Source organism: Gekko japonicus, unplaced genomic scaffold, assembly GCF_001447785.1.
Source record: "Gekko japonicus isolate JY-2015 unplaced genomic scaffold, Gekko_japonicus_V1.1 scaffold25, whole genome shotgun sequence".
Classification (NCBI taxonomy): domain Eukaryota; kingdom Metazoa; phylum Chordata; class Lepidosauria; order Squamata; family Gekkonidae; genus Gekko; species Gekko japonicus.
The window spans coordinates 2,611,687-2,637,813 of NW_015171502.1; the positions used below are offsets into that span (position 1 = coordinate 2,611,687).

General features: G+C 48.9%; 1 protein-coding gene across 1 annotated transcript in view; it reads right to left on the reverse strand.

Annotated features, from left to right (window-relative positions):
- Positions 1-25,640, reverse strand: part of GBA (glucosidase, beta, acid) — a 44,545-nt gene extending 18,905 nt beyond the window's left edge. The window contains exons 1-3 of the mRNA XM_015419121.1: positions 25,574-25,640; positions 8,670-8,802; positions 2,435-2,626 (exon numbers count right to left, since the gene is read on the reverse strand). Of these exons, the coding sequence (XP_015274607.1) occupies positions 2,435-2,626; positions 8,670-8,736 (259 nt within the window). The 5' untranslated portion in view covers positions 8,737-8,802; positions 25,574-25,640. The remainder of the gene's footprint in view (positions 1-2,434; positions 2,627-8,669; positions 8,803-25,573) is intronic.
- Positions 25,641-26,127: the final 487 nt, after the last annotated feature.

A 26,127-nucleotide genomic window follows, 5' to 3' on the forward strand; every position in this document is an offset into this window, starting at 1 on the left:
GGATCAGACCAGTGAGGGTCCATCTAGTCCAGCATCCCGTCTCACACAGTGGCCTCAACCAGTTCCTCTGGAGGGCCAACAACAGGGCAGAGAGGCCAAGTTGCCAAGGCCTTCCCTTGATGTTGCCTCCCAGCACCGGGACTCAGAAACCGACTGCCTCTGAACGAGGAGGTTCCATTCAGTCACTATGGCTACTCATAGCCACTGATAAACCTATCCATGAACAAAACGAGATCAAACTGGGATTCCTGAATTTAGACCTAGCGAGCCACTAACCAAAACAGCAGCTAACCAGATTTACATGGAGTGGCCAGGAATCAGATACCATATTTTGAAAAAAGAGTTTAATAAAGCTGCAGAGGACATCCTAAAGGAGACTTCAATAAAACTGCAGTTTAACATGAGGTCCGAATGCAGCTGAAATGCACTAATTGGTTAAATTAATCAGCTCTTTTAAAAACACGACCGCCATGCTCTGATTAACAGTATGATGTTACCGCTATAAATAATTACAGGTGGTGTGTTGCAGTGGTTAGAGAGCTGGACAGCGACCTGCCCTGGACGCTTGTTGAGTGACCTCGGGCCAGTGATACACTCTCAGTCTAACCTACCTTGCCAGGTTGTTGTGAGGATACAGTAGAAGAGAACAGAATGATGGAAGCCACTTGGGAGAAAGGTGGGGTATAAATGAAGTAAATCAGTAAATAAAGACATTGTTAAAAGGGGGCTGCCTTTCTCTCATGCATAGTAGGGAATGCTGAGTCTGAACTTCGGCAGATCATGAGAGGGAGGGCAGGAAGGGTTGCATCCGTGCTCAGTTCTCATGGCCCTTCCTTACACCCCTGGGGAAATGCTGATTGCCACTTTGGGGTCAGGAAGCCATTTTTATCCAGGCCAGTTTGGCCAGAGATCCTGGATGATTTTTGTCATCTGGGCACTGGGGGTGTGGAGGGAGAAGTATTTGTGAATTTCCTGCCTTGTGCAGGGGAGTTGGACTAGATGACCCTGGAGGTCCCTTCCGACTCTATGATTCTATGAATGCCTCTTGTGAGATGCTGCCTGCTGTGATACTAGTAGGTGCTACCTAAGAAGAATCTTTCCTCTGCTCATAGGGAGGGAATCCCTATTCTAGAAGAGAAGAAGAAGGAGAAGAAGAGATTGGATTTATACCCCTCCCTTCACTACCTGAAGGTGTCTCAGAGCGGCTTACAATCTCCTATCCCTCCCCTTCCCCACAACAGACACCCTGTGAGGTAGGTGGGGCTGAGAGAGCTCTCTTGAGAACTGCCCTTGAGAGAACAGCTCTGAAAGAACGTGTGACTGACCCAAGGTCACAACAGCAGATGCATGTGGAGGAGTGGGGAATCAAACCCGGTTCTCCCAGATTAGAGTCCATTGCTCTTAACCACGACACCAAACTGGCTCTTTAAAACAGGGACTGCTTGACAGGTGTGGGCATTTAGGGTTGCCAGCTCCAGGTTGGGAAATATCTGGAGATTTTTTTTTGGGGGGGGAGCCTGAGGAGGGTGGTGTTTGGGGAGGGGAGGGACTTCAGTGGAATAGAATGCCACGGATTCCAGCTTCCAAAGTGGCCATTTTCTCCAGGTGAGGTGATCTCTATTGTCTGGAGATCAGTTGTGATAGCAGGAGATCTCCAGCTACCACCTGGAAGCTGGCAACCCAAAAAAAGATGCATTTCCTGTCTTTCTGACACAGGAGAGAATGCCTGCCTGCTGAGATATTAGCGGGAGGCTTAGAACAGCTCAAAGGAAGTCCTTCTTCACGCAAAGAGTCAGGAACATGTGGAATGCACTGCCACTGTGGTGACTACAAGCATGGACAGCTTTGAGAGAGGACTGGATAAGCATATGGAGTATATGGAGCAGAGGTCCATCAGTGGCTATGAGCCACAAAGTTTAGAGAGAACACCATGTCTGGGGCAGTGATACTCTGTATTCTTGGTGCTTGGAGGGCTTCTGGAGTTCTGGCCCCGCTGGTGGACCTCCTGATGGCGCCTGAGTTTTGGCCACTGTGTGACACAGAGTGTTGGACTGGATTGGCCATTGGCCTGATCCAACATGGCTTCTCTTTATGTTCTTATATGGAGCAGAGGTCCATCTGTGGCTATTAGCCACAAGGTCTAGATGGACGACTCTGTCTGGGGCAATGATGCTCTGTATCCTTGGTGCTTGGGAGGCAACAGTGGGAGGGCTTCTGGAGTTCTGGCCCTGCTAGTGGACCTCCTGATGGTCCCTGGGTTTTGGCCACTGTGTGACACAGTGTTGTGCTGGATGGGTTATTGGCCTGATCCAGCATGACTTCTCTTATGTTCTTATGTAAATGGAGACAGAGCAGAACCAAATGGAGACAGAGCACCACTGAATGGAGACAGTTTTACAAAATGGAGACAGCTTTAAACAGCAGACCAACCTACCTGTGTCTTGAAGATGATCAAGCAAGCTTCCTTCGCTGCGCTCCATGCGCCTCCCAGCCTTGCTGCTTTCATACTTGACGAAAGAGCCCAAGGGAGGAAGGGAGACAGGCTCTAATGTGTCACAGTAGGAGGCTCCACATTCGCACACCAAGGAGCCATGTCCAAAATTCCTGGCAGAGCAAGGGTGTCCTCCTGCGAAAGACAAGCATGCTTTTGTCAGCAGGAAAGCTTGTGCTGAGTTAAACATACGGCCAAGCTCCTCTGTAGGTTTGGGCTGTGGACTGCCCCGGCAGGGCACATAATACGCAGTTTGCATCAGTGTAGGAAAATACGTCCTTTACCTTTAAAGTAAGGTATGATGGGAATTGTAGTTCATTAGCCCCTTAGGTGAGATGCTCTGAGATAGCCTTTTTATTGGTCATACACAGGTTCCTTTCTGGTAGCTTAGTAAGCCCGCCTATTCCCACTCTTTAGAAAACTCTAGCAGCAAACAAGACACACACAGGATCACCTCTTTTAATCAAAGTCACTCAAAGTCATACAAATGGGCTCTTGTCATTAAAGATGAACTGTGTCACCATTCAGCAGCTGGATCGTGAGTAATGATCTTCTGAATGTACGTAGAGTAAAATAAAAATTATTTGAGTCGAAGTGACTGGTGTTGAACACCTACTTGCAAACGGGATTCATCTTACGGTTGTCAGGTCTGATTGTCCCGGCAGCGGCAGGTGGGAGGAAGCCATCCAGGAGTGTGGGAGGTGGGGTGACATCACCGCATGTGACATCGTCTGCATAGTGACGTCACACAGAAGTGAAATCATCACACCGGGAACATCGCACATTGATGCTCTAGCATTTTGGCTGAGACTCTATGGTTACCATGCAGTTCTCAGCCAAGATAATAGAGTGTCGACACGCGACGTACCTGCATGATGACATCACTTCTGTGTGACGTCATTGCGCTGACTATGTTGATACACAACGGGCCTTTTCGTGGGTGGGGTTTCCCCTGCTGGACAGCTGGCTGGCAGTGGATTGGACCCTGAAGATTGGGGGATCCCCTGGCCAGACTGGGGGTCTGGGAACCCTAATTCAGCTTCCTGCTAGTCCCTGCACAGGAATAGGCTGCCTCACTCAAGTGTATAGAAATATTGATTTCTAAAAGCCCCTGCCTTCCCCTGGGATGTCTTGCTGATAACCTGCTGTGCCTTGTTTCCTGTTGAAGCCATATCGCCTGCACATTTGGCCGGAGAAACTTTATAGCCCTGCCATATAACCACACATTCTTCACACTTCTATGCTGGAAGCTAGGCCAGCATGCCAGAAGTCACGTAGCTGATGGGGAAGGCTGGAGGTTGGGTCACCTGACTGCAGAGGGAGTTCCCAGACTCCCAGCCTATCCCCACTTGCACCCATGACAACCAAGAATTGGCCACCCCCCTGCCCACTCACAATTGGCTCCTGGCCAGAGCTAATTTGTGACTGGAATGGGCCTATAACTGGTCATTCCCAATGGGAGAGAGCTCTGTTCTCTCTGCTGCTCTTGTGTTCTTGTTCCTGCTCGTGAGCTCTCTGCTCCCTGCTTGTTGTTTTATTGCACCTGGACATGTGGTCTCTGGGAGAACAAAGACCTGCTTGGTAACTGGAGCACATGGTGTGCAAAAATGGGCTTTCCCTTCAAGATCCCCTGGAACCCTGGACTGTAGATGTTCCTGATATGGTAATTATGTACCTTACTGTGTAGTCAAGGCAAACTGCCTTAGGCTTGTTGTTTTGAAATCTTTTGTAGTCTATTTGCAAGACTCTGAATGGAATGAAGACCTGATTATTTCTAAATGGTCTCTGATGTGTAACTGAGTTCTAAGGCTAAACTCCTGTGCCTTCTGCTCACCATATAAGCTACCTTTGTAAGAATTAAGCGTGCATCTCTAGGTAGAGGTGCTAATGTGTAAAGCCCAGATGCCAGCTAAGAGCCTGAACCTTGCTCTTAGGCTGAAAGGGGACTCTAGTTAAAAGAGGTTCTGGTGGCTTATTGTTCTGAAATCCAGAGAGGGTAGCCTACCTCTGTGGGTTGTTGTTTAAGGTACTGAAAAAGTACAGGATTCCCCTCATCCCTGGACAGGCCTGAGTGGGCTTATCCTGTATAGAAATATTGATTTCTAAAAGCCCCTGCCTTCCCCTGGGATGTCTTGCTGGTAACCTGCTGTGCCTTGTTTCCTGTTGAAGCCACATGGCCTGCACATTTGGCCGGAGAAACTTTATAGCCCTGCCATATAACCACACATTCTTCACACTTCTATGCTGGAAGCTAGGCCAGCGTGCAAAAAGTCATGTAGCCGATGACGGTAGCCTACCTCTGTGGGTTGTTGTTTACTGTATTGAAAAAGTATAGGGTTCCCTCTCATTCCTGGACAGGCTTGAGGGGCAGAATCCCATACACACTCAAGCCTCAGGGGTGAGTCTTGACTGGAATAGAGTCTCAGTGCCAGAATTTCACCTTGGAATATTGTCACAATCAACATAGAGTTGCCGACTGTGAGCTGGGAAATTCCTGGAGATTTGAGGGGTGGGGCCTGGGGTGGGCGGGGTTTGGGGAGGGACCTCAGTGGGGTATAAAGCCATAGAGTCCACCCTCCAAAACAGCCGCTTTCTCCAGCTGTGATTCTGGGAAACCTCCAGGACACACCCGGAGTCTGGCAACTCTAATATACTTTAGCAATCAGAAGTACACAGTGTCTGAACACAGGAGCTCCATATCCACCTATTGGAGATGTGGATCCTTCATCTATAGGGCTGCCAGCTCTGGTTTGGGAAATGCCTTCAGATTGTAGGGTTGGAGCCTGGGGAGGGCGGGGCTTTGAGGAGGGGAGGGACCTCAGCAGGCTATACCACCTAGAGCAGGGGTGTCAAAAATGCAGCCCGGGGGCCGGATCAGGCCCCCGGAGGACTTCTATCAGGCCTGCAGTGGAACTGGCTGTCTTCTGCTTCTTCTTCCACTTCTGCTGCTGCTGCGTCATCGTAGGTTTGCAGCTTACAGATACACACCTGAACAGCACACTCAAGATTGCAACAGCACAGACATTTTGATGCAATGATTCACAGCAAGAGGTGTCAGTTATCAGACACTGTTAAATAAACAAAATATTGTAAGAGTGCTAACGTTTTAAGCATGTTTTCATTTTAAGTTTTAAAAAAAACCCCCTTTGTTTGTGTCCTTTATAAAGTTTATATCTCCGCTACCTGGCTTTACCTTTTATGTCACACGTGGCCCGGACCGACAAGGTCTCATTTACGTCAGATCCAGCCCTCGTAACAAATGAGTACGACACCCCTGCCATAGAGTCATCCCTCTAAAGCAGCCATTTTCCCCAGAGGAAATGATCTTGGTTGTCTGGAGATCAGTTACAATAAACCAGAGATCTCCAGGTGCCACCTGGAGGTTGGTAACCCTATGTCCAGAGGGCGCTGCCAGAAGGCTCTGCACTCCCTGCATGTAAAAGCTGCAGAATGCCCCATCCCAACTTGGCTAAGACTCACCCCTTTTATTTTTAAAACCAATAAAACAAGTCTGTAGTCCACATGGTTGCTTGAAAGTCTTTGAGCAAGGCCCAGTGACCTCTCAGGAGCCAGAGGAGTTGCTAAATAAGATTTGCTGGAGTCAGAAGCAGGGGTCATTTCGTAGAAAAAGAGCTAGGGGGACTAATTAGCATAACTCATTAGCATATGCCACACCCCCTGACATCACCGGAAGTGTGTCCTCCCCACAGCCGGCGGCGACCTCCAGCGGGCACCAGCAGGGAGCTCCAGGCCCGGGGGAAATAGGCTCGCTTCCCCTCCGCACCAAATGGCATGTCTGACCGTGGCCTTTGCCTGTCAAGTTCATTATCCTGCATATCCCTTTCTTTTGCCTGTGCAGAAATGCTAAATATTCTTTTCCAAAGGGAACCATTCTTGATTTAGAAAGGATGAAACTGGGGTTATATCTGGAGCTACTCTTGTCCGTCTATTATCCCAAATCTTTAGTGAGGTCTGTAAAAATTCATCATGTTTTATTGCTGAATTTCTCAATTTGTGTTTTGTCCAATATAGCTCAAAAATCTTGTCAGAGTAAGATTCCTCTATTTGACCCCGTTCTTCATTAGAGGCATTGGTGAGTATATTTAATATTTTTGCTATATTTGCTGCTTCAAGGGCCCCGTTCATACGAGGCAGTTTGGGCCGGGAGCAGGCCGGATTGGAGGCGCATCAGACGGGCGTGATCCCATGGCAACATCTGCCTGGCGTCGCGCTCCCGCCTCCAACCCGGCCCTTTCCCCGATGAAGCGCGTCAAAGATGAACCACCTACTTCGGTGGTTCATCCGGTTGAGGCGCTTCATCCTGGCCGTGGGATCGGCGGCGTGTCTTGCCGCCGTCGCATCCCCGGCCCCCTGCCGTACTGCGCATGCTCGAGCATGCGCAGTACGGCAGCCTCCCCCTCCGACTAGTGTTGTCCTCCCCGGCATCTGATCGTGCCGGGGAGCGACGGAGTGCAGCAACCGGAATCCGTGGGATCCCGCCGGGGCATTTCTTTTTTGGTGCGGCTTTTAAAAGCCGTGCTTCGCCCCGTCTTTTCCCTGCCGTGTGGCAGGGGCCATAGTAAAGTTGTAAATCTGGAATACCCAGGCCTCCATTGCCTACTGAACATTTTAAAGTCTTAAAGCTTATTCTTGGAGTTTTTGAGTTCCACAGATAATTATTTAATATTCTTTGGCAATTTTTCAAATCAGTTTTTTGAATTGTTATCAGAATAGTTTGAAATAAAAATAGGTATTTGGGAATGATGTAAGGCTTTATAGTATGACTTCTATCTGCCCAGGAAAGATTTAAAGTGGACCATGTTTTTAGTTGAGCTTTTATGTTTGTAGATAATCTATAAAAATTTGCCTAAAGTAGTGTGGATAGATCTAAAGGGATCTGTACCCCTAGTTACCTCCATTGTTCAGTTTTCCAATTGAAAGTTCTCCTACAAATCGGTTGTTAATTCAAAGCTTTAAAAAATTAGATATAAATCTGATTTTTGGAGGGTTTCTTTTACCATTAAACTAGAAACTTTACTTAAATTGTCGAGCATCTTTAACAAAGCTGGGAGTGACATCTTTGGGTTAGAGATATAAACTACAAAATCATCAGCATAAAATCTGAGCGTAAGGGTAAAACCTCCTGTAGTAATTCCCGAAATTTGTTGATTAGACCGAATAGCCTCTGCCAAAGGTTCTATTGCTAAGGCAAAGAGCAGGGGTGACAAGGGAAACACCCGTCTCGTGCCTCTAGATATGTTAAACCTTGAAGAAAAGCAATTATTCACTTTTACTTTAGCTGACGGATGACCATAGATTGCCTTAATAGCATTCAAAAATTTTGGGCCACACCCAGAAAGTCGTAAAAGCATTTTTAGATAATTAATTTCCAATCAATCAAAGGCTTTTTGTATGATCAGGGACTCCTGCTTTGAATGCCTACAATGATTAATAATTTTTATAGTCCTTTCGATGCTATCTTTCAGATGCCTCTTCCAGATAAACCCTGACTGATCTTTTTTAATGTACTGTGCTATAAACTGTGTCAAACGGTTGGCTAAATTTTTTGTAAATATCTTTGCGTCCGTATTCTGCAAAGATATCGGACGATAAGCAGCTGGATCTTTTTTATCTTTATTTCCCTTTGGAACTGTCGTTCGCCTCCGGCCATGAAGCAGGCATATTTCCAGGATCTAAAATTGAATTACAAACTGTAACTAAAGGTTCGGCCAGTTCTTCTTTGTGCAGATCTTTGTGTTGTGGTGGCCGCCACTGCCAAAGCAACATTTTAAAAAATCCGCACAGCCAATCAGATCTCCATTTGTCAGTCAGAAGCCTAGCCGGCCAAAAGCCCTACCTGGCCCCACTCACTTCCTAAAAATCCTTGGCGGTCACCAGAAAAGGTGTCAGCGGCTGCCATGGCTCCCACATGCACCATGTTGGGGACCCTGGTCTAGACGTTCTCAGGAGGCTCTGAGGGAATCCTTGGTCTGAGAGAGTTTCCCAGGAAGGAAAGACACCCTTTTCCCCCTTGCTACCGTAACAACTTTCTCCAGTTCCTTCTTTGTGAAGTTGATGGCCTTTGCCACATCTTAGGCAGGACACGGCATACATTAATTAGGCGTTATGTTTGGAAGTCCTTTCTTTGGTTTGTCCTAAAGCAATCTCGCCCTCTCACCTGCCACGCTAATTGTCAACTGGAAAAACAGGACGCCAGCCAAGACACCAACTTTCCCCTGCCACATGGCGACACCCTGGCACACCTCGGTATGGATTTTACAGTCCAGAAGGGATTCAGCAGCTTCGGGTACCTGAAACGAGAAGAGAAAAGGGATGGGATCTGAGCCGCACTGCCCCGTCCCCAGTAGCTTCCCACACTTCTGTAGTCCCCAAAGGTTTTTTCATTGTCAAGGCTCAGGGTCAAACGTACGTAGGAACTTCCTGATCAAATCTTTCAATGAATTTTTTAGATGTTATAAAGCATTAGGAGTTACCCTAGCACAGGGATCTCCAATGTGGTGCCCAAGGGCATCATGGTGCCTACCAATTCCTTTCCTGATGCCTGCCAAGTAGGGTTGCCAGGTCCCCCCTAGCAACTGGCAGGGGACTGGAGGGACTTACCAGAAGCAGAAGGGACGTCCAGGTGATGTTGCCAGCAATGTAGCAACATCACTTCCAGCATGTGCCAGAAGTGACATCGTCATTTTGCGATGTTGGGGGTGAAATGCTGGTATTTGGGCAAAAACTCTATGGTGAAAATGGCTTTTACCATAGAGTTTTTGCCCAAATACCACACGTGGTTCGGGCACTGCCAACTTGATGATGTCACTTCCGGTGCACACTGGAAGTGATGTCACCACAATGCTGGTGAAGAAACCTGGGCCTCACTCTCTCTCCTGGTAAGTCCCCCTGCCGGCCAGCTGATTGGGATTGAAGCACAAGGCCTGGCAGCACAGGACCCCTGCCTCCACCATGGTGCCTAGCAACCCTATTGCCCAGAGTTTTTTAGAAAGCGGGTGGGGCCCTTACTAAGCAGGGCTTCTGATTGGCCATTGGAGATCTGATTGACTGTGCAGGTTAAAATAATGTTTTTTCGGCAACAGCTATCACCACAGTATTGGTTTTACCCTGTGACTCACTTCTCTTTCCTAGTATATATATTGTTTTAATTGTCCCACTTCTCCCTGTATTTGGGCTTCTTATGTACATGTGGCTCTGCCTCCTGTAATGGCCATTTTGTGGTTGGCTCCACCCCCTGTGGCAGCCATTTTGTGGTTACACCCACCTCCCTGTGTCAGAATTCCAAAGGTTCCCCCTCTAAGGCTAGAGTATATAGGGTTGCCACCCCTCCAGGTGGCACCTGGAGTTCTCCTGCTATTACAATTTATCTCCAGACGACTAAGATCAGTTTCCCTGGAGAAAATGGCTGCTTTGGAGGGTGGACTCTGTGGCATTAATACCTTGCTGAGGTCTCTCCCTTCCTCAAACCCCACTCTCCCCAGGCCCCACCCTCAAAATCTCCAGGTGTTTCCCAACCCAGAGCTGGCAACCCCAGGAAGGAAGGAAACTGAGAAGATGGGTAGTGGCACTAACATTATGAAATTCTCTCCCCAGGGAGTTTCGTCTGTCTCCCTCTATTGTTGTCTTTCACCTGCAGGTGAAGATGTTTTGTTCTGTTTGGCATTCCCTCTTTAGCAATAGTTAGCCTCCTCTCTGACAGTGTGTTTATTTCATTTATTTATTTAATTTATTTATTTCATTACATTTATAAATCGCCTAATCCCCACCAGGGGTCGTTTTGTAGAAAAAGAGCTAGGGGAACTCATTAGCATAACTCATTAGGGGACTGCGATCCCCCAACGTGGTGCCCCCCCGCACCTCACCCGGGGGAACTGCGATCCCCCGCGATCCCCCCCGAAATGACCTCTGATCCCCACAAATGTGGGGCTCTAGGCGATGGACAAATTTGAAACTATTAAAAATGTAAAGCCATATCCGACATATTATAACAGTTAAAACAAGCAGCGAATTTTGTGTTTTGTAGTTCCTTCTCATTCCTGGTCTGTGAGTGCTTCATGGGCACGGGGAGGGAATAACTTCACAAGGGATAGGAGATCCGGGTAGGGTAGGGTACCAGCCACGATGTCAACCGTCGCTGCCCTCAACCAAATGCCTGGCGGAACATCTCTGCCTTACAAGCCCTGCAGAATTGCATCAGATCCCGCAGAGCCCCGATGTTATTTGGCACAGACTTCCACCAGGTTGGGGCCAGGGCTGGCTGAGGACCACCCGTAAGATATTCAGTGAAGAGCGTAATGCTCTACCGGGGGTGTAACGGAAGAGGCGGTCCCGCAGATACATTGGTCCCAGACCACTCAAGGCCTTAAAAGGTCAAAACCAAAACTGTGAACTTATATGAATCATAGAATCATAGAGTTGGAAGGGACCTCCAGGGTCATCTCGTCCAACTCCCTGCACAATGCAGGACCTTCACAAATACCTCCCTCCCCACATTCGCAGTGACCATTGTTCCACACCCAGATGATGACAAAAAGCCTCCAGGATCTACAGCCAAACTGGCCTGCAAAAAAATTGCTTCCTGACCCCAAAGTGGCGAACAGCACTTAATATTTAATATATACATTTATATATTAAACACTGCTTTAATCTTTGAAACTTTTTAATGTCCGCCCTCTTGGGGACTCTTGTTGGAAAGGTGGCATAGAAATATTTTAAATAAATAATGTAGTTTGACACTCAAGCTTGGGGCAGAGAGACCCGCAAGAAGATGAGAATGACTCCGAACATGTGGAAAAGCACCTTGCAAATTAAACCCATGGGAAGTGGAGGAGGAGGAGGAGAAGAAGAAGAGTTGGATTCATACCCTGCCCTTTGGTCAGAGTCTCGGAGCGGCTTACAACTGCCTTCCCAGTTTGGTCTAGTGGTTAAGTGCACAGACTCTAATCTGGGAGAACCGGGTTTGATTCCCCACTCCTCCACTTGCACCTGGCTGGATGACCTTGGGCAAGCCATAGTTCTGACAAGAGCTGTCCTGGAAAAAGAGCAATTTCTGTCAAGAGCTCTCTCAGCCCCACCTCCCTCACAGGGTGTCTGTTGTGGGGAGGGGAAGGGAAAGGAGTTTGTAAGCCGCTCTGAGACTCCTTTGGGTAGTGAAGGGGGGGATATAAATCCAATCTCTTCTTCTTCCCTTCCTCTCCTCACAACAGACCCCCTGTGAGGTAAGTGGGGCTGAGAGACCTGTGAGAGAACTATGACTGGCCTGCTAGCTGCATGCGGAGGAGTGGGGAATCAAACCCGGTTCTCCAGATTAGAGGCTGCCACTCTTAACTACTACACCAAACTGGCATATCAGTGCTGTCAGTGTATCAATAATGTCAGCGGGCGTACGAGCTGGCAATTTGGCACAGGGCATCAAATGTCCTTCTAGTTTACCTCCTGATCACTTACAGAGCCATTACTGCTCACCACAGGCGAATAAGAAATTGGCTACGTGAGTGCAGCTCAGAGGGCTGTTAATGATCGAGGACTAGGGTTGCCAGCCCCGGGTGGCAAAATTCCTGGGGATTTGGGGGTGGAGCCTGAGGAGGGTGAGGTTTGGGGAGGGGAAGGACCTCAGTGGGGTACAGTGCCATAGAGCTCACCATCCAAGGCAGCTATTTTCTCCAGGGGAATGGATCTCTATCGTCTGGAGATGAGCTGTAATTTCAGACCATCTCCAGGCCCCAACTGGATGCTGGCCTCCGTATAGTGGACTGATTTGCTGGCCAAACAGGGCAATAGCCTAAGACTGAATCCTACTAGTATTACGCCTCAACAAGGTCAAAAAGGGGGGTGGGGGAGTATAATCTGCTTCACAAATAACGAAATAAATAAATAATAAACAAATAAATTAATGCCAGTGGAGTAGATTTCATGTATGTTTGGTGGCCTTGCCCCATTCTTACTGGATCCTAAAAAGAGAAAGAAGGAGGAGGGGGGGGATTGGATTTATACCCTGCCCTTCACTCAGAGTCTTTCCCTTCCCGTTCCCACAACAGTCACCCTGTGAGGTAGGGGCCGAGAGAGCTCTTTCCAGAACTGTCCTTGAGTGAACAGCTCTGACAGAACTGTGGCTTGCCCAAGGTCACCGAGCAGCTGCAAGTGGAGGAGTGGGGAATGAAACCCGGTTCTCCCGGTTTAGAGTCCGGGCTCTTAACCGCTACACCAAACTGGATAACAAGAAAGATAACAAGGAAGTTTGGAAATGCTAAAATATTTTGATCAACTAAAAATGTAGCTCTGACGCAGGGGCAATGCTCCCTCTAAGCTGTGGAGTCTTGTGAGCAAAAGTTCTACTTTGTGAGATAGCGGCATTAAAAAGGTGAGTGAGCCATTTGGCTACTGCATAAATTAGTTTGCTCTGGGCCCTCCTTCCTGAGCAGAGACAAAAATGAGTGAGCCAGAGGCTAAAAAAGTGTGAGCTAGCTCACACTAACTCGGCTTAGAGGGAACACTGCTCAGGGGTCCTCAACGTGAGTCTTCTGAAATTAATGCTGTGATAAGTATAGGATTTAACTCAGAAGAGATATACAGGAGGTATACCAGAGATATATTCTACTCCATCTTTCCTTTCAAACCCATCATTTTTATTCATGTGCATATTTCATCGATCGATTCATTGATTAAGATGTGGAACAACAAATCAGCTCAGAATTCTTCAGCGTCGGGTGATAGCCTTCGACTGGGATGTTAACTAAACATGTGCTAGTGCCGGTTTTTTTGTTACTAATTATCTCAAGAAGGTATAATTCCGGGGGGAATTAACAAGGAAAACCTGCGTATTTTCGGGTTAGCAGATGTCCTCTTTTTAGAAAGTATGTCCTCTTTTTCTGGTGTCTGGCCTCTTTTGGGCTCTTTTTTAAAAAAACTGATGGAAATGTCCTCTTTTGGTTTGGAAAAAAAAGGTAAAGGTAAAGGTTCCTTTGCTCGAAAGCCAGTCGAGTCCGACTCTAGAGTTGTGGTGCTCATCTCCGTTTCCAAGCCAAAGAGCCAGCGCTGTCCAAAGACGTTTCCGTGGTCATGTGGCCGGCATGACTAAACACCAAGGATGTGTGTTACCTTCTCACCGAAGTGGTACCTATTTATCTACTTGCAATTTCTTGCTTTCGAACTGCTAGGTTGGCAGGAGCTGGAACTAGAGACGGGAGCTCACTCCTTCACGCGGCACCCGGGTCTCGAACTGCTGAACTACTGACCTTCCACAGCCTGCAGCTCAGCGTCTTAACCACTTGAGCCACCGCAGCTCCGGTTTTGGTTTGGAAGGTTAGGACTATTCCTAGTTAGGAGCAATTACTACAGCTTCAATAGGAGGGGTATTTAAAATGAGATTTGTCATAGTGATCACTCATTTGAAATAGTCAGTCGGGAAATACGTCCTCTTTTTTTGCTCTTCAAAATACGGTAACCCTCCCTAACACATTTTAAAAGGGAGAAAGTACAGTCGACATGACTGGTGGACAGTGAGCTTTCACAATGTGCTGGAAGCAGGATGCTGAACTAGGTAGTCCCTCTGCCTAACCCAGAAGGGAGATTTTAATAAACTGTAATTAATGTGTGGTGTCTTTGGAGTTATTAACCACAACAGCTAAGACTGGAAACACCCTGTTCAGAGGCAGTCTTCCAGTGGATGACAGTGGTTAGGAACCAACAAGATTTCTCTGTCAGCTCTGCGTCTCAGGCCCCTTCCACATTACCATTCAGATGTTATCCGTTGTTGGCCCGGTTCCGAGTAAAGCAATACAGGGACGGAGGTTTCATACAGCGAAATTCATTCCCGGAATGAGCTGTCTCTGAAGCAATCTGGCCATTTCAAACAGGGCCATGCTTTCTTCCCGCCCTTCCCCCCCCCCCCACGTTCTTTTAGACTTTTTTTTTAATGTTCTAAGTTGAGCACTATAGCAGTAGACCAATATGGCACCTCTCAGTGATGCCAAGGCATCTCAGTGCCTTGGCCAGAGAGCCAGTTTGGTGTAGTGGTTAAGTGCGCGGGCTCTAATCTGTCAGAGCTCTCTCAGCCCCACCTCCCTCCCAGGGTGTCTGTTGTGGGGAGGGGAAGGGAAAGGAGTTTGTAAGCCGCTCTGAGACACCTTTGGGTAGTGAAGGGCGGGGTATAAATCCAATCTCTTCTTCTCTTCTTCTTCAAGAGCAGTTTCTGTCAGAGCTCTCTCAGCCCCACCTACCTTACAGGGTGTCTGTTGTGGGGAGGGGAAGGAAAAACAGTTTGTAAGCCGCTCTGCGACACCTTTGGGTAGTGAAGGGCGGGGTATAAATCCAATCTCCTCCTCCTCTTCTTCTTCTTCTTCTTCTTCTTCTTCTTCTTCTTCTTCTTCTTCTTCTTCTTCTTCTTCTTCTTCTTCTTCTTTGGTGCTGCTGTGGTACTGAAGTACTACATTGGTCTAGCACTATAGCGCTCCATTAGAATGTTTAAAAAACCCTTTGTGGAAGATCGTGTGGTGAAAAAGAGCGTGTGGGGGTGCGTCGTGCTATTGTAAGCGCTGCAGACATTTTAAACAGCACACTACAGCGATTCAGAAGCGCAAAGAACAGGTGAAAACGGAAGGAAGCTGTTTACCTCAAGAATGGCTCAATCGCGCTTTGCTAACCGGACGCAAGCGGCTTTGTATGAAAAGGTAAATAAAATCCATTCGAGGCCGGTTGCTAAAACGGTTGTGTCTGAAATGACACAAAAATCCGTTAGAAACCAGCTGCCAAAATGGAGTACAAAGGCGGTCTGAAAGGGGCCTTCATTTTCAGCCTCCCAGACACAACTGGCAGGGCTCTTTTGGATACAGGATGCTGGATCCCACCGGGCCTCACCCACTTTGTAAAAACATTTGGCAACAACAGGAAAGGTATCAGCCGGTCTGTGGCACCTGCTCCACCCTAAACCCACCAACGGGCTCAGACCAGAATAACTCTGTATAGGTTCACACTGGTAAACTGACCTTGTAATAATGTGGGTGATTGGGATGAGTCAAAAAAATTGCTTCAGACAACCGTCAAGGTGAAACAGAAGCAGCGGGTAATCTAAATAATCAGAAAATGGGACATGTAACAGATTTTTTTTTTTAACATGATGGAAGTCAGCGGTACAGACTTCAATGACGGTAACAGCTGGTGGGGGTGATCATGAAATGAAACTTCCATGTACCGCAGCAGTCTACTCCTGTTACCATTTTCGGAAGTGACAATCAGGGAGGGCTATTTGCCTTCGTGGCTCTGTTGGGAGTTTCCCGTAGGTATCAGAGTGGGTGCCCCCCGTTCGAAACAGGATACGGGCCTCGATGAACACACAAAGCTGCCATACCGAATCAGATATTTGGTCCAGTGAGATCAGTATTGACTACTCAGACTGATGGTGGCTCTCCAGGATCCCAGGCTGAGAGCCAGTTTAGTGTAGTGGTTAAGTGTGCGGACTCTAATCTGGGAGAACCGGGTTTGATTCCCCACTCCTCCACTTGCACCTGCTGATGTGACCTTGGGTCAGTCACAAGCTCTGGCACAGCTGTCCTTGAAAAAGAGCAGTTTGTGTCAGAGTTCTCTCAGCCCCACCCACCTCACAGGGTGTCTGTTGTGGGGAGGGGAAGGGAAAGGAGTTTGTAAGCTGCTCTGAGACTCCAAGTGAAGGGCGGGGTATAAATCCAATCTCTTCTTCTTCTTACACATCACGAACCACCTGATCCTTTTCCGTGGAGATAGCAGGGATCGAACCTGCGACCTTCCGCATGCCAAGCAGAGGCTCTGCCGCAGCCCCTCCCCAAGACTTTGGTCTGACGTTCGGAGGCCCTAGGGATGCCAGCCTCCAGGTGGGACCTGGGGATCCCCCGGAATTACAGCTCAACCACAGACTGCAGAGATCTGTTCCCCTGGAGGAAATGGCCGCTTCGGAGGGTGGTGGACTCTGTAGTGTAGTACCTCACTGAGGTCCCCGTCCTGCCCAGGTTCCCTCCCCAAATCTCCAGGCATTTCCCAACCTGAAGATGGCAATCCTGCCCTCCCAGCCCCCTAGGCAACCCTAGGAGGCCCGGAAACCAGATTGACAATAAACCATCCTCGTGCCAGGCTCCAGTCATGCTCTGCTCTTGTTTTCGTTTGCAAACTGCTCAAGGGGAAGGTTCTCCCACCCATCACCTCTCTCTCCTCCGCCCACACCTGCCACTCCCAGGCAGCCTCTTTGACGCGCCCTGATGTGCTCGGGTGTGTCGTACATCAGTCCAAAGTCCCCGACTCTGAGGCTGCCCGTTTGGGCTCCCTGTTGTTTGTCTGGTTGTTTTTTTTTAACGAGCCGTATCCAGGTGTTTTCAACACCCGGAATCAAGCACATGACCTTTATCCTGCAGTCCCCTTGGATGCAAGGCGTCTCTATGATTTCCATCGCAACGTCGCTATCTAGCCCCATCTCTGAGTCAAGAGATGCGAGCGACGGCCTTGCAGAGCTGGAAGAGGTACAGGATGAACCAGCCGGAGGGAAAGTACCTGCTCCGCCACGAGAGGCTAAGAAAGTGTAGGGAAGAGAGAGAAGCTGACTCCAGCGTTGCGCATCCTGCTATTTAAAACTGCAACACTTGGGCACAGCTGTGGCGCTCTCACTGTCCTTGGGGAAGGCCAGATGTTTTGCACTCTGCCCTCAGCTCGTCCTTATCTCTGCCGCATCTTGACCTCTTTTCCCCCTTCAGGGATGCCTTCTTAAGCTCTACTAAAGTCTGAGTTCTCATTCATCAGGATTCCACTCCTTCCCTAGCAGGGCTGTAGCCAAAACTGGGCCACCAATAATGTCCAGAAGCCTGATTTCACCACAGCTATCCATTTACAACCTTTTTACTCCACCCCTCCCCTGTCTCCCAGCCTACGTAGAATTCATTTCGTAAGTATTTCCTCCCAGGAGCTCGGGGGAGTCTACATGGTTCCCCACACAACAACCCTGTGAGGCAGGCTGTGTGACTGGCCAGATGAGCATCGTGACTGAGTGGGGATTTGAACCTGGGTCTCTCCTGATGGAGTCTGACACTCCAGCCACTATACTGTGCTGGCGCTAAGCTGGCTACGTTTCCAGAAAGAGGTGTAATGTACAATTTTCAGTTAAATACTGAGAACTTCCTTTTCCTGAAGAGGAAAAAGTTCAGCTTAGAAACCCACAAGCAGACACTACCCAGCATGACACAGAAGAAGAAGAAGAAGAAGAAGAAGAAGAAGAAGAAGAAGAAGAAGAAGAAGAAGAAGAAGAAGAAGAAGAAGAAGAAGAAGAAGAAGAAGTTAGATTTATGCCCTGCCCTTCACTATCTGAAGGAGTCTCAGAGCAGCTTACAATCTCCTTTCCTTCCCCTCCCCACAACAGACACCCTGTGAGGGCTGAGAGAGCTCTTTCAAGGACTGGTCTTGAGAGAACAGCTCTGAGAGAACTGTGGCTTGCCCAAGGTCACCCAGCTGGTTTCATATGGAAGAGTGGGGAATCAAACCCGGTTCTCCCAGATTAGAGTTTGTGCTCCTAACCACTATACCAAACCACACCAAAATGGGGTTGCCAGGTCCCCCTGGCCATCAGCAGGGGATGGGGGGTAGGGTTCCCAGATCCAGATTGGGAAACTCCTGAAAATTTGGGGGCAGAGCCTGGGGAGGTCAGGGACCTCAGTAGGGTGCAATGCCACGGAGGCCGACCTCCAAAGCATCCGTTTTCTCCAGAGAGGAACTGATTTCTGTAATCTGATGAGCTGTAATTCCAGGGGATCTCCAGGCCCCACCTGGAGGATGGCATCCCTAGCTATGACAGTATGTTTCAAGGGAGTGAAGGGACAGCAAACTCTTTCTTAAAGAGTTAAAGAAAGACTGCCTGATGTTTTCCCTCTTGGGAGTTGTATTCTCTCTTCTGACATCATAGCTTCCCTCCTATCACATGTGGATTGGCTGGAGGGTCCCACCCCCACCTGGAAATGACACTAGAAGAAGAAGAGATTGGATTTATACCCCGCCCTTCACTACCCAAAGGGGTCTCAGAGCGGCTTACAGTCTCCTTTCCCTTCCCTTCCCCACAACAGACACCCTGTGAGGTAAAAGAAGAAGAAAGAAGAGATTGGATTTATACCCCGCCCTTCACTACCCAAGGGAGTCTCAGAGCGGCTTACAATCTCCTTTCCCTTCCCCTCCCAACAACAGACACCCTGTGAGGTAAAAGAAGAAGAAAGAAGAGATTGGATTTATACCCCGCCCTTCACTACCCAAAGGTGTCTCAGAGCGGCTTACAAACTGCTGCTGCTGCTGATGATAATAGAGTTGGAAGGGACTTTCAGGGTCATGTGGTCCAACCCCCTGCACCATGTAGGAAATTCACAACTACCTCTCCTCCCCTCCACACCCCCAGTGACTGCTGTTCCCTAAAACGCAGAGTAGGAAAAGGGGAAAACATCTGCAGCACACATATGTCTCAGTGTGCATGCATGAAGACTTAGGCCCATTTCAGATGTTAGAAACAGAACAGACACAATTCCAATTAGCCGTCAAGCTTGGACCTTTCCTTTTCCCACCCCCCCCTCCCCTGCTTAGATCAAAAACCAACCGACCCTTCCCCGGTTACGGCAACATCCCAACATGGATGCCCTCACACACCAAGGTGTGTTTCTTTCCCCAGTAAACTGGGGATTCTTCGCCATGGTTCCATCCCAACTCAGAACCCGGGTCTGTTAAACGCTCGTCAACAGCAGTCGGTCGGTTTCCCAATCACCGAGATTTGTAACCACAGCTTAATCCCAGGAAAAGAACAAACCACAACCGGTTACAGAGCCTGCATTTGGGAGTCACGACAAATTGGTCCTGATACAAGATCTCCGTCTTGTTTCTCCACACAAGGAGAGGAACCTGGGGGGGGGGGGGGGCCCAGCAATTAACCAGGATTATGCCCATCCCAAAGAAAGTCCAGTATTGTTCCCTGTGTCTGAAGGGAGCCTACGGTGCACAGCCAGCCAATATATTAGCAAGATTCGAGTCCAGTAGCAGTGCTAGAAAAACAGCATTTAAAGGGTTTCCTTTAAATGGTGTTCTTTCAAGTGGAGGCTGCCTGTGCCTGAACTTCAAGCCCCTTTGAGTTCAGGGAAGGCACGCAGTGGGCAGCCGCCCCTCTCTCACACCTCCTGCAAAATTTAAAGGGCCCGCTGGTCAGCTGGAGGGCCCTTTAAATCTTGGAGGAGGGGAAGGAGAGAGGCGGCTGTGAGATTTAAAGGGCCTTCCAGCTGATCGGTGGGCCACGTGCTCCCTCCGATCAGCTGGAGGGCCCTTTTAATGTCACGGTGGGGAGGGGCAGCAGCTGCTGTGGGGCGCGCCTCACATTTGAGGGGGTGGAGCCCCAAAATGCCCCACTATAGCTACGGGCCTGAGTAGCGCCTTAGAGGGACGACAAGATCGGGGGGGTCGGGTGTAAACTTTCAAGAGCCGAAGTTCCCTTCCTGAGCATATTGACAGAGCAAAGTTTGAGTCCAGCGGCACCTTTGAGACCGACAAAGTTTTATTCAAAGTGTAAGCTTTCGTGCGCAAAACACACTTCCTTGGACGAAACTGGAATAAAATCTCAAAAGCTAGTTACAGGGGAAAAGAGGGCGGGGGTAAGCCATTAGGAGAGGCCGTTCAGAGCTGAGACGCATATGCAGAGCTGAAACTGGAATGTGTGGCCCCTCCTAATGGCTTACCCCCACCCTCTTTCCACCCTGTAACTAGCTTCTGAGATTCTATTCCACTTTTGTCTGAAGAAGGGTGTTTTGTGGCAGAAAGTCACAAACACAACACATTAAGGGGAGATATCCCCGATTTTACAGAAATCTGGTTCCCAGTCTTGGCATATTTTGCCTCAGGTGAAATCATTCCTAAAAATGTCGAATATAAAAAATGCTAACTTTCTGACATAATGGTCATGCTTTAGTACTTGGCGGTTTATGTCCGTGTTGTTGACTTTTATGCTCCTATGCTGAGGCTATTCGATTACTCCCGACTCATGTATTCATTGTCGGCTATTATCCCCCAGTTTAATCTTTTTATCTATTGAATGTGTCATTTTGATTTTTTTTTAGTCCTGTTTTTAAATTTTTTATTTAATTATATAATGTTACACTTTAAAATAGCAGCGGCAATAACATAATATATATGACAACAGGAGAAAAAGGGGCGCAACAACCATATCATTTACAAAACTATTTAAATATATAAGCAATTTTGATAAACTGACAACCATTAACTTCTGTGAAAATACAGTCTATTAAGCAAAATCCTTTTGTAGCCTCAACAAAATAGGAGGAGCTTATATTTGGCAGCTTTAATAGCCTCCCATTCAAAACATTCTAAATCTATCTTTTCTACTAAAGGAAACCAAATATTTAACGGATTGCAAAAAAGTTGTTCATTGTGGTTAGAATCCTTATAAACAGAAAAAAACGTCTAACATAAACAAATCCCAGATTTTATGAACCCATTGTGCTACCGTAGGAATTGCTTTTTCTTTCCAAGATCTGGCTATAAGAATTTTTGCCGCAGTAAGCAACATTCCTATTAATTTTCTCCTTTTTATGTTTATCCTGTTGATGCAAATCTGTTTCCTCTTTAAATCGTTTGTAACGGTATAATAAAATAAAATGATTATAAAAAAGAAAAAGAAGAAGAAGGGTGCCTTGCACACGAAAGCTTACACTTTGAATAAAACTTTGTCGGTCTCAAGGGTGCCACTGGCCTGTGTTCTGCTGCTTCAGACGGACATGGCTACCCACCCGGATCTATCAGCAGATCAATGACACCCAGTTCCAGACATCTGGTGATTCCGTCCTTACACTATGAACCTTTTGGTCTGTTGAAATTGCTGAAATCAGGTTCCACTCACACAGCCGGCAAACTGAAGAAGTCGAAGGAAACGCATCTTCCAAATATCTAGAATGGGCGTCTTTGCAAAGGCTGTTTGGAATATGTTATAATTACGTGGACTCCTCCTATCAAGTTACACTGAGTAAATGGAGTTTATGTCTTATCTTCAGAGGAGGAAATATTGTATCTAATGCCTTATCACAGTATGCATGAGTGTTGTTGTGACACCACGGCTGACATCGTGGCTGGTACCCTACCCTACCCGGATCTCCTATCCCTTGTGAAGTTATTCCCTCCCCGTGCCCATGAAGCACTCACAGACCAGGAATGAGAAGGAACTACAAAACACAAAATTCGCTGCTTGTTTTAACTGTTATAATATGTCGGATATGGCTTTACATTTTTAATAGTTTCACATTTGTCCATCGCCTAGAGCCCCACATTTGTGGGGATCAGAGGTCATTTCGGGGGGGATCGCGGGGGATCGCAGTTCCCCCGAGTGAGGTGCGGGGGGCGGGGCACACGATGAAGCCCCGCCCCCTGCTTCCGGCTGCCCCGCTTCCGGCCCTCATTCAGCCAGGAGGAGGCAGGAGAAGAGGGAGGGTAAGTTGCTTCCTCCCCGCCTCTCCCCACCCCTGCCTGCCTGGGGCCAGGGAGGGCCTTGGCGGGGCTTCCTCGCATTCCCGCCGGCCTTGCAAGTCCACCGCCGGGCCCCTGATGGAGCTCGGCAGTGGAGCTGCAAGGCCGGTGGTGGCCGGGACCGTTGGAGGTGGGGGCCCTTCGCGGGGCTTCCTCGCACTCCCACTGGCCTTGCAGGTCCACCGCCGGGCGCCTCATGGGGCTCGGCAGTGGAGCCACAAGGGCGGCGGCGGCCGGGACCGTTGGGGGCGGGGGGCCTTCGCGGGGCTTCCTCGCACCTTTAAGACTAACAAATAGCACCTTTAAGACTAACCTTTAAGACTAACCTTTAAGACTAAGACCTTTAAGACTAACCTTTAAGACTAAGACTAAGACTAACTGAGTGGTGGGTGTGGCCTTATGACACACTTCCAGTGATGTCAGGGTGTGTGGCCTTATGACACACTTCTAGTGATGTCAGGGTGTGTGGCATATGCTAATTAGTTATGCTAATGAGTTCCCCTAGCTTTTTTTCTACAAAATGACCCCTGGTGTATATTTGGGACTTCGGCGACACTAGTCTTGGTCTTAAACGTTGTTTGGATTTACACCTGGATCTATCAGCACATTGATGACACCCAGTTCCAGACCTCGTGATTTCTTCTGAGGGCCTCACATAGAGACTAAATACATACATCAGCGCCATCAAGTCACCACCGGCTTACGGCCACCCCAGCAAAGGGCTTTCAAGGCAAGAGAGAAGCAGAGGTGGTTTGCCATCGCCTTCCTCCGCAGAGCCTTCCTTGGTGGTCTCCCATCCAAGTACTGACCCTGCTTAGCTTCCAGCATATAAGAAATGCAGCAAGGGGTTTCAAGGCAAGTGAGAGGCAGAGGTGGTTGGCCATGGCCTTCCTCCGCAGAGCCTTCCTTGGTGGTCTCCCATCCAAGTACCTGCTTAGCTTCCAGCATATAACAAATGCAGCAAGGGGTTTCAAGGCAAGTGAGAGGCAGAGGTGGTTGGCCATGGCCTTCCTCCGCAGAGCCTTCCTTGGTGGTCTCCCATCCAAGTACCGACCCTGCTTCACTTCCAACATAGGACTGCCCCAGCCAAGGGGCTTTCAAGGCAGGTGAGAAGCAGAGGTGGCTCTGCCAGTGCCTTCCTCTGCAGAGTCTTCCCTCCTGCAAAGTCTTCCCAGTACCAACCCTGCTTAGCTTCTGAGATCTGGTGCGATCAGGCTAACTGACTCTTATCTGACAAAGGCAGCTTTGACTCTTGACCCCCTTATAACCCCCTAAACCTTGTCGGTCTCGTATCTCTAGCTGTTCTGCTGCAGAACGACGTTTAGTCCAGTGGGACCTTTGAGACCAACAAAGTTTAATTTCTGGGCAGGGGTCATTTTGTAGAAAAAGAGGTGCAGGAGCTCATTCGCATAACTTATTAGCATAAATTATTTGCATATGCCACACACCCTGACATCACCGGAAGTGTGTCAGAAGGCAACACCCACTGCTCAGGCTCCACTGAACTGTTTTGGATTGCTAGCTATGGGGGGGGGCATGCAGATCTGTCCTCGCAGAGGAGGGAGAGCTGGTACCTGAATAAAACTTGGTCTTAAAGGTGCCACTGGACTGTTTTAGACTGGGGGGCCGGGCAGGGCTCTAGAAGAAGAAGAAGAGAAGAACAGATTGGATTTATACCCCGCCCTTCACTACCCAAAGGAGTCTCAGAGCGGCTTACAAACTCCTTTCCCTTCCCTTTCCCTCCCCACAACAGGCACCCTGTGTGGTAGACGGGGCTGAGAGAGCTCTGACAGCAACTGCTCTTTTTCAAGGACAGCTGTGCCAGAGCTTGTGACTGACCCAAGGTCACATCAGCAGCTGCAAGTGGAGGAGTGGGGGAAACAAACCCGGTTCTCCCAGATTAGAGTCTGCGCACTTAACCACTACATCAAACTGGCTCTCTACAGCTTACCTGGCTGCTTCTTGCTCTGACTGAGGGCTACTGGGAGCAGGGGGTGGGGCTTGTTGCATGTGCCCACCCCCTGGGCTCTTTACTGCCAGTGCGCCGCTCCCGTGCGCTCCTGCAGGAAATGACCTCTGATTCTGGGTATGAGCTTTCGTGGATTCAGAATGCCATTGACTGCGATCTCACACACCCTGAATAATGCGCTTTCAATCCACTTTCACTGAACTTTCCAACTGGATATTGCTTGTTCGCACAGTAAAATCCAGTTGGAAAGTACACAGAGAGTGGACTGAAGGCACATTGCTTAGTGTGTGTAATCGCAGCCATCTTTATTGGGGTTGGGGTTTTTTTTTGGTGATTTTAATTGACGGCTTTTAGGATTTTAATGTGAACACTGTCATAACTTTTATGGTGTAACCTGCCCTGAGCCCGTTCGTTAGGGTTGCCAAGTCCTACCTTAAGCCGCAGCGGGGGACTCCTGGCTTGCTCCGGGAGCGCACACGCAAAGCGCACACGCACCGCAAGCACGTCACCCGGAAGTGACGCGGCCACGTCGGGTGCGCCGGGGGCGGGGCTGCGGTCATCCGAGGGAAAAACATAGAGTTTTCCCTCGGATGACCATGGCCCCGTCCCCGGCGTGCCCGGCGTGGCTGCGTCACTTCCAGGTGACGTGCTGACGTGGGCACATCCCGTGCTTTGGGGGTGGGGTTCCCCCTGGGGCCCAATCTACCGGCGGCAGGGAACGGGCGTCTGGGAAGGGGTTCCCCCCACCCCCGGGGGGACTCGGCAAGCCTACCGTTCGTGGGGACGGCAGGAGAGAAATTAAACAAACAATCAAACAAATAAACCAAGCAGAAGCTCTCCCACTGAGCCACAGCCCCTATTCCGAATGGCAGCTGCGCTCTGGGGTCTCAGCCAGAGGTCTTTCTTTTCCTTGTTTCCCAAATTCCCATCACCTGATCCTTTTCTCTGGAGATGCTGGAGACCAATGCTCCCTCTAAGCTACGGAGTCTCGTGAGCAAAAATTCTACTTTCTTTCTTTATTAGTTACAATCATAGATAAGTCACGATTGACACTAAGATTCCCAGGCAGCCTACCAGGCCGATTTCGATAGTAGAGACAATTCGTAAGAAGCCTTGACTGGCTGCTTCCTTGTTGATCTTGCCGAGGGGCAAGATTTGGCCACCTTAGAGGCGATTTTGTAAAAACAATATGAAAGGGGGGGGGAGGGAGATATTAAATTCATTAGATCTGCCTGGAAAATTTAATAGAATCGGAGTTATTAAAAACAGTAATAACATGGGGCAAAAATTCTACTTGGTGAGCTGCTGGCATTAGAGTCGTGAGCGAGTGATTTGGCTTCTACATCAATTAGTCTGCTCTGGAGCCCTCCTTCCTGAGCGGAGACAAAAAAGTGTGAGCCGGAGGCTAAAAACCTGTGAGCTAGCTCTCACTCACTCAGCTTAGAGGGAACACTGCCTGCCACTGAGCTACAGCCCTTCCCCAACTTCCCCAAGCCGCAGGCCATCCCTGTCTCTCAAACTGCATCATCTCAAAGGCCACTTTCCTACTCCCTCTCCCCACAGCCTCCCTGGCCCCGGCTTACCTGTCGCCCCAAAGATCTGAAAAGGGACCCTCCGTCCAAACCCAGAGGCTCTGGGAGATGATCCTCGTATGGCTCTGCTAAATATCCAGACACCCCAAAGCAGGTGGCTGTTAGATCTCCCAAGCATCACGGGGCGGGCCCAGCCAGTCTGGCTGAGCGAGAAAATCAGCTCCGGCTGAGGACGCTTTCTTCCCTCAGCTTGCAAATTTGCTGCTCCTTTGGGGAATAGGGGGTGGATTTTGCAACCTCTGCTGTGGTAAACTCTGCCAGCCTCACCCAGAGCCTGTCAGGTTCTCTGCCCACCTCCGAAGCATCCAAGGGAACTTGCCTGCTCCACTTCTTGTGATGAGAACTTCTCAAGCCTTCCCTGGTCTAGGCATGTTTCATAGAATCATAGAGTTGGAAGGGACCTCCAGGGCAATCTAGTCCTACCCCCTGCACAATGCGGGAAATTCACAAATACTCCCCCCCCCAGTGACCTCCCCTCCATGCCCAGGAGTTGGCAAAACCCCTCCAGGATCCCTGGTCAAACTGGCCTGGAGAACAATTGCTTC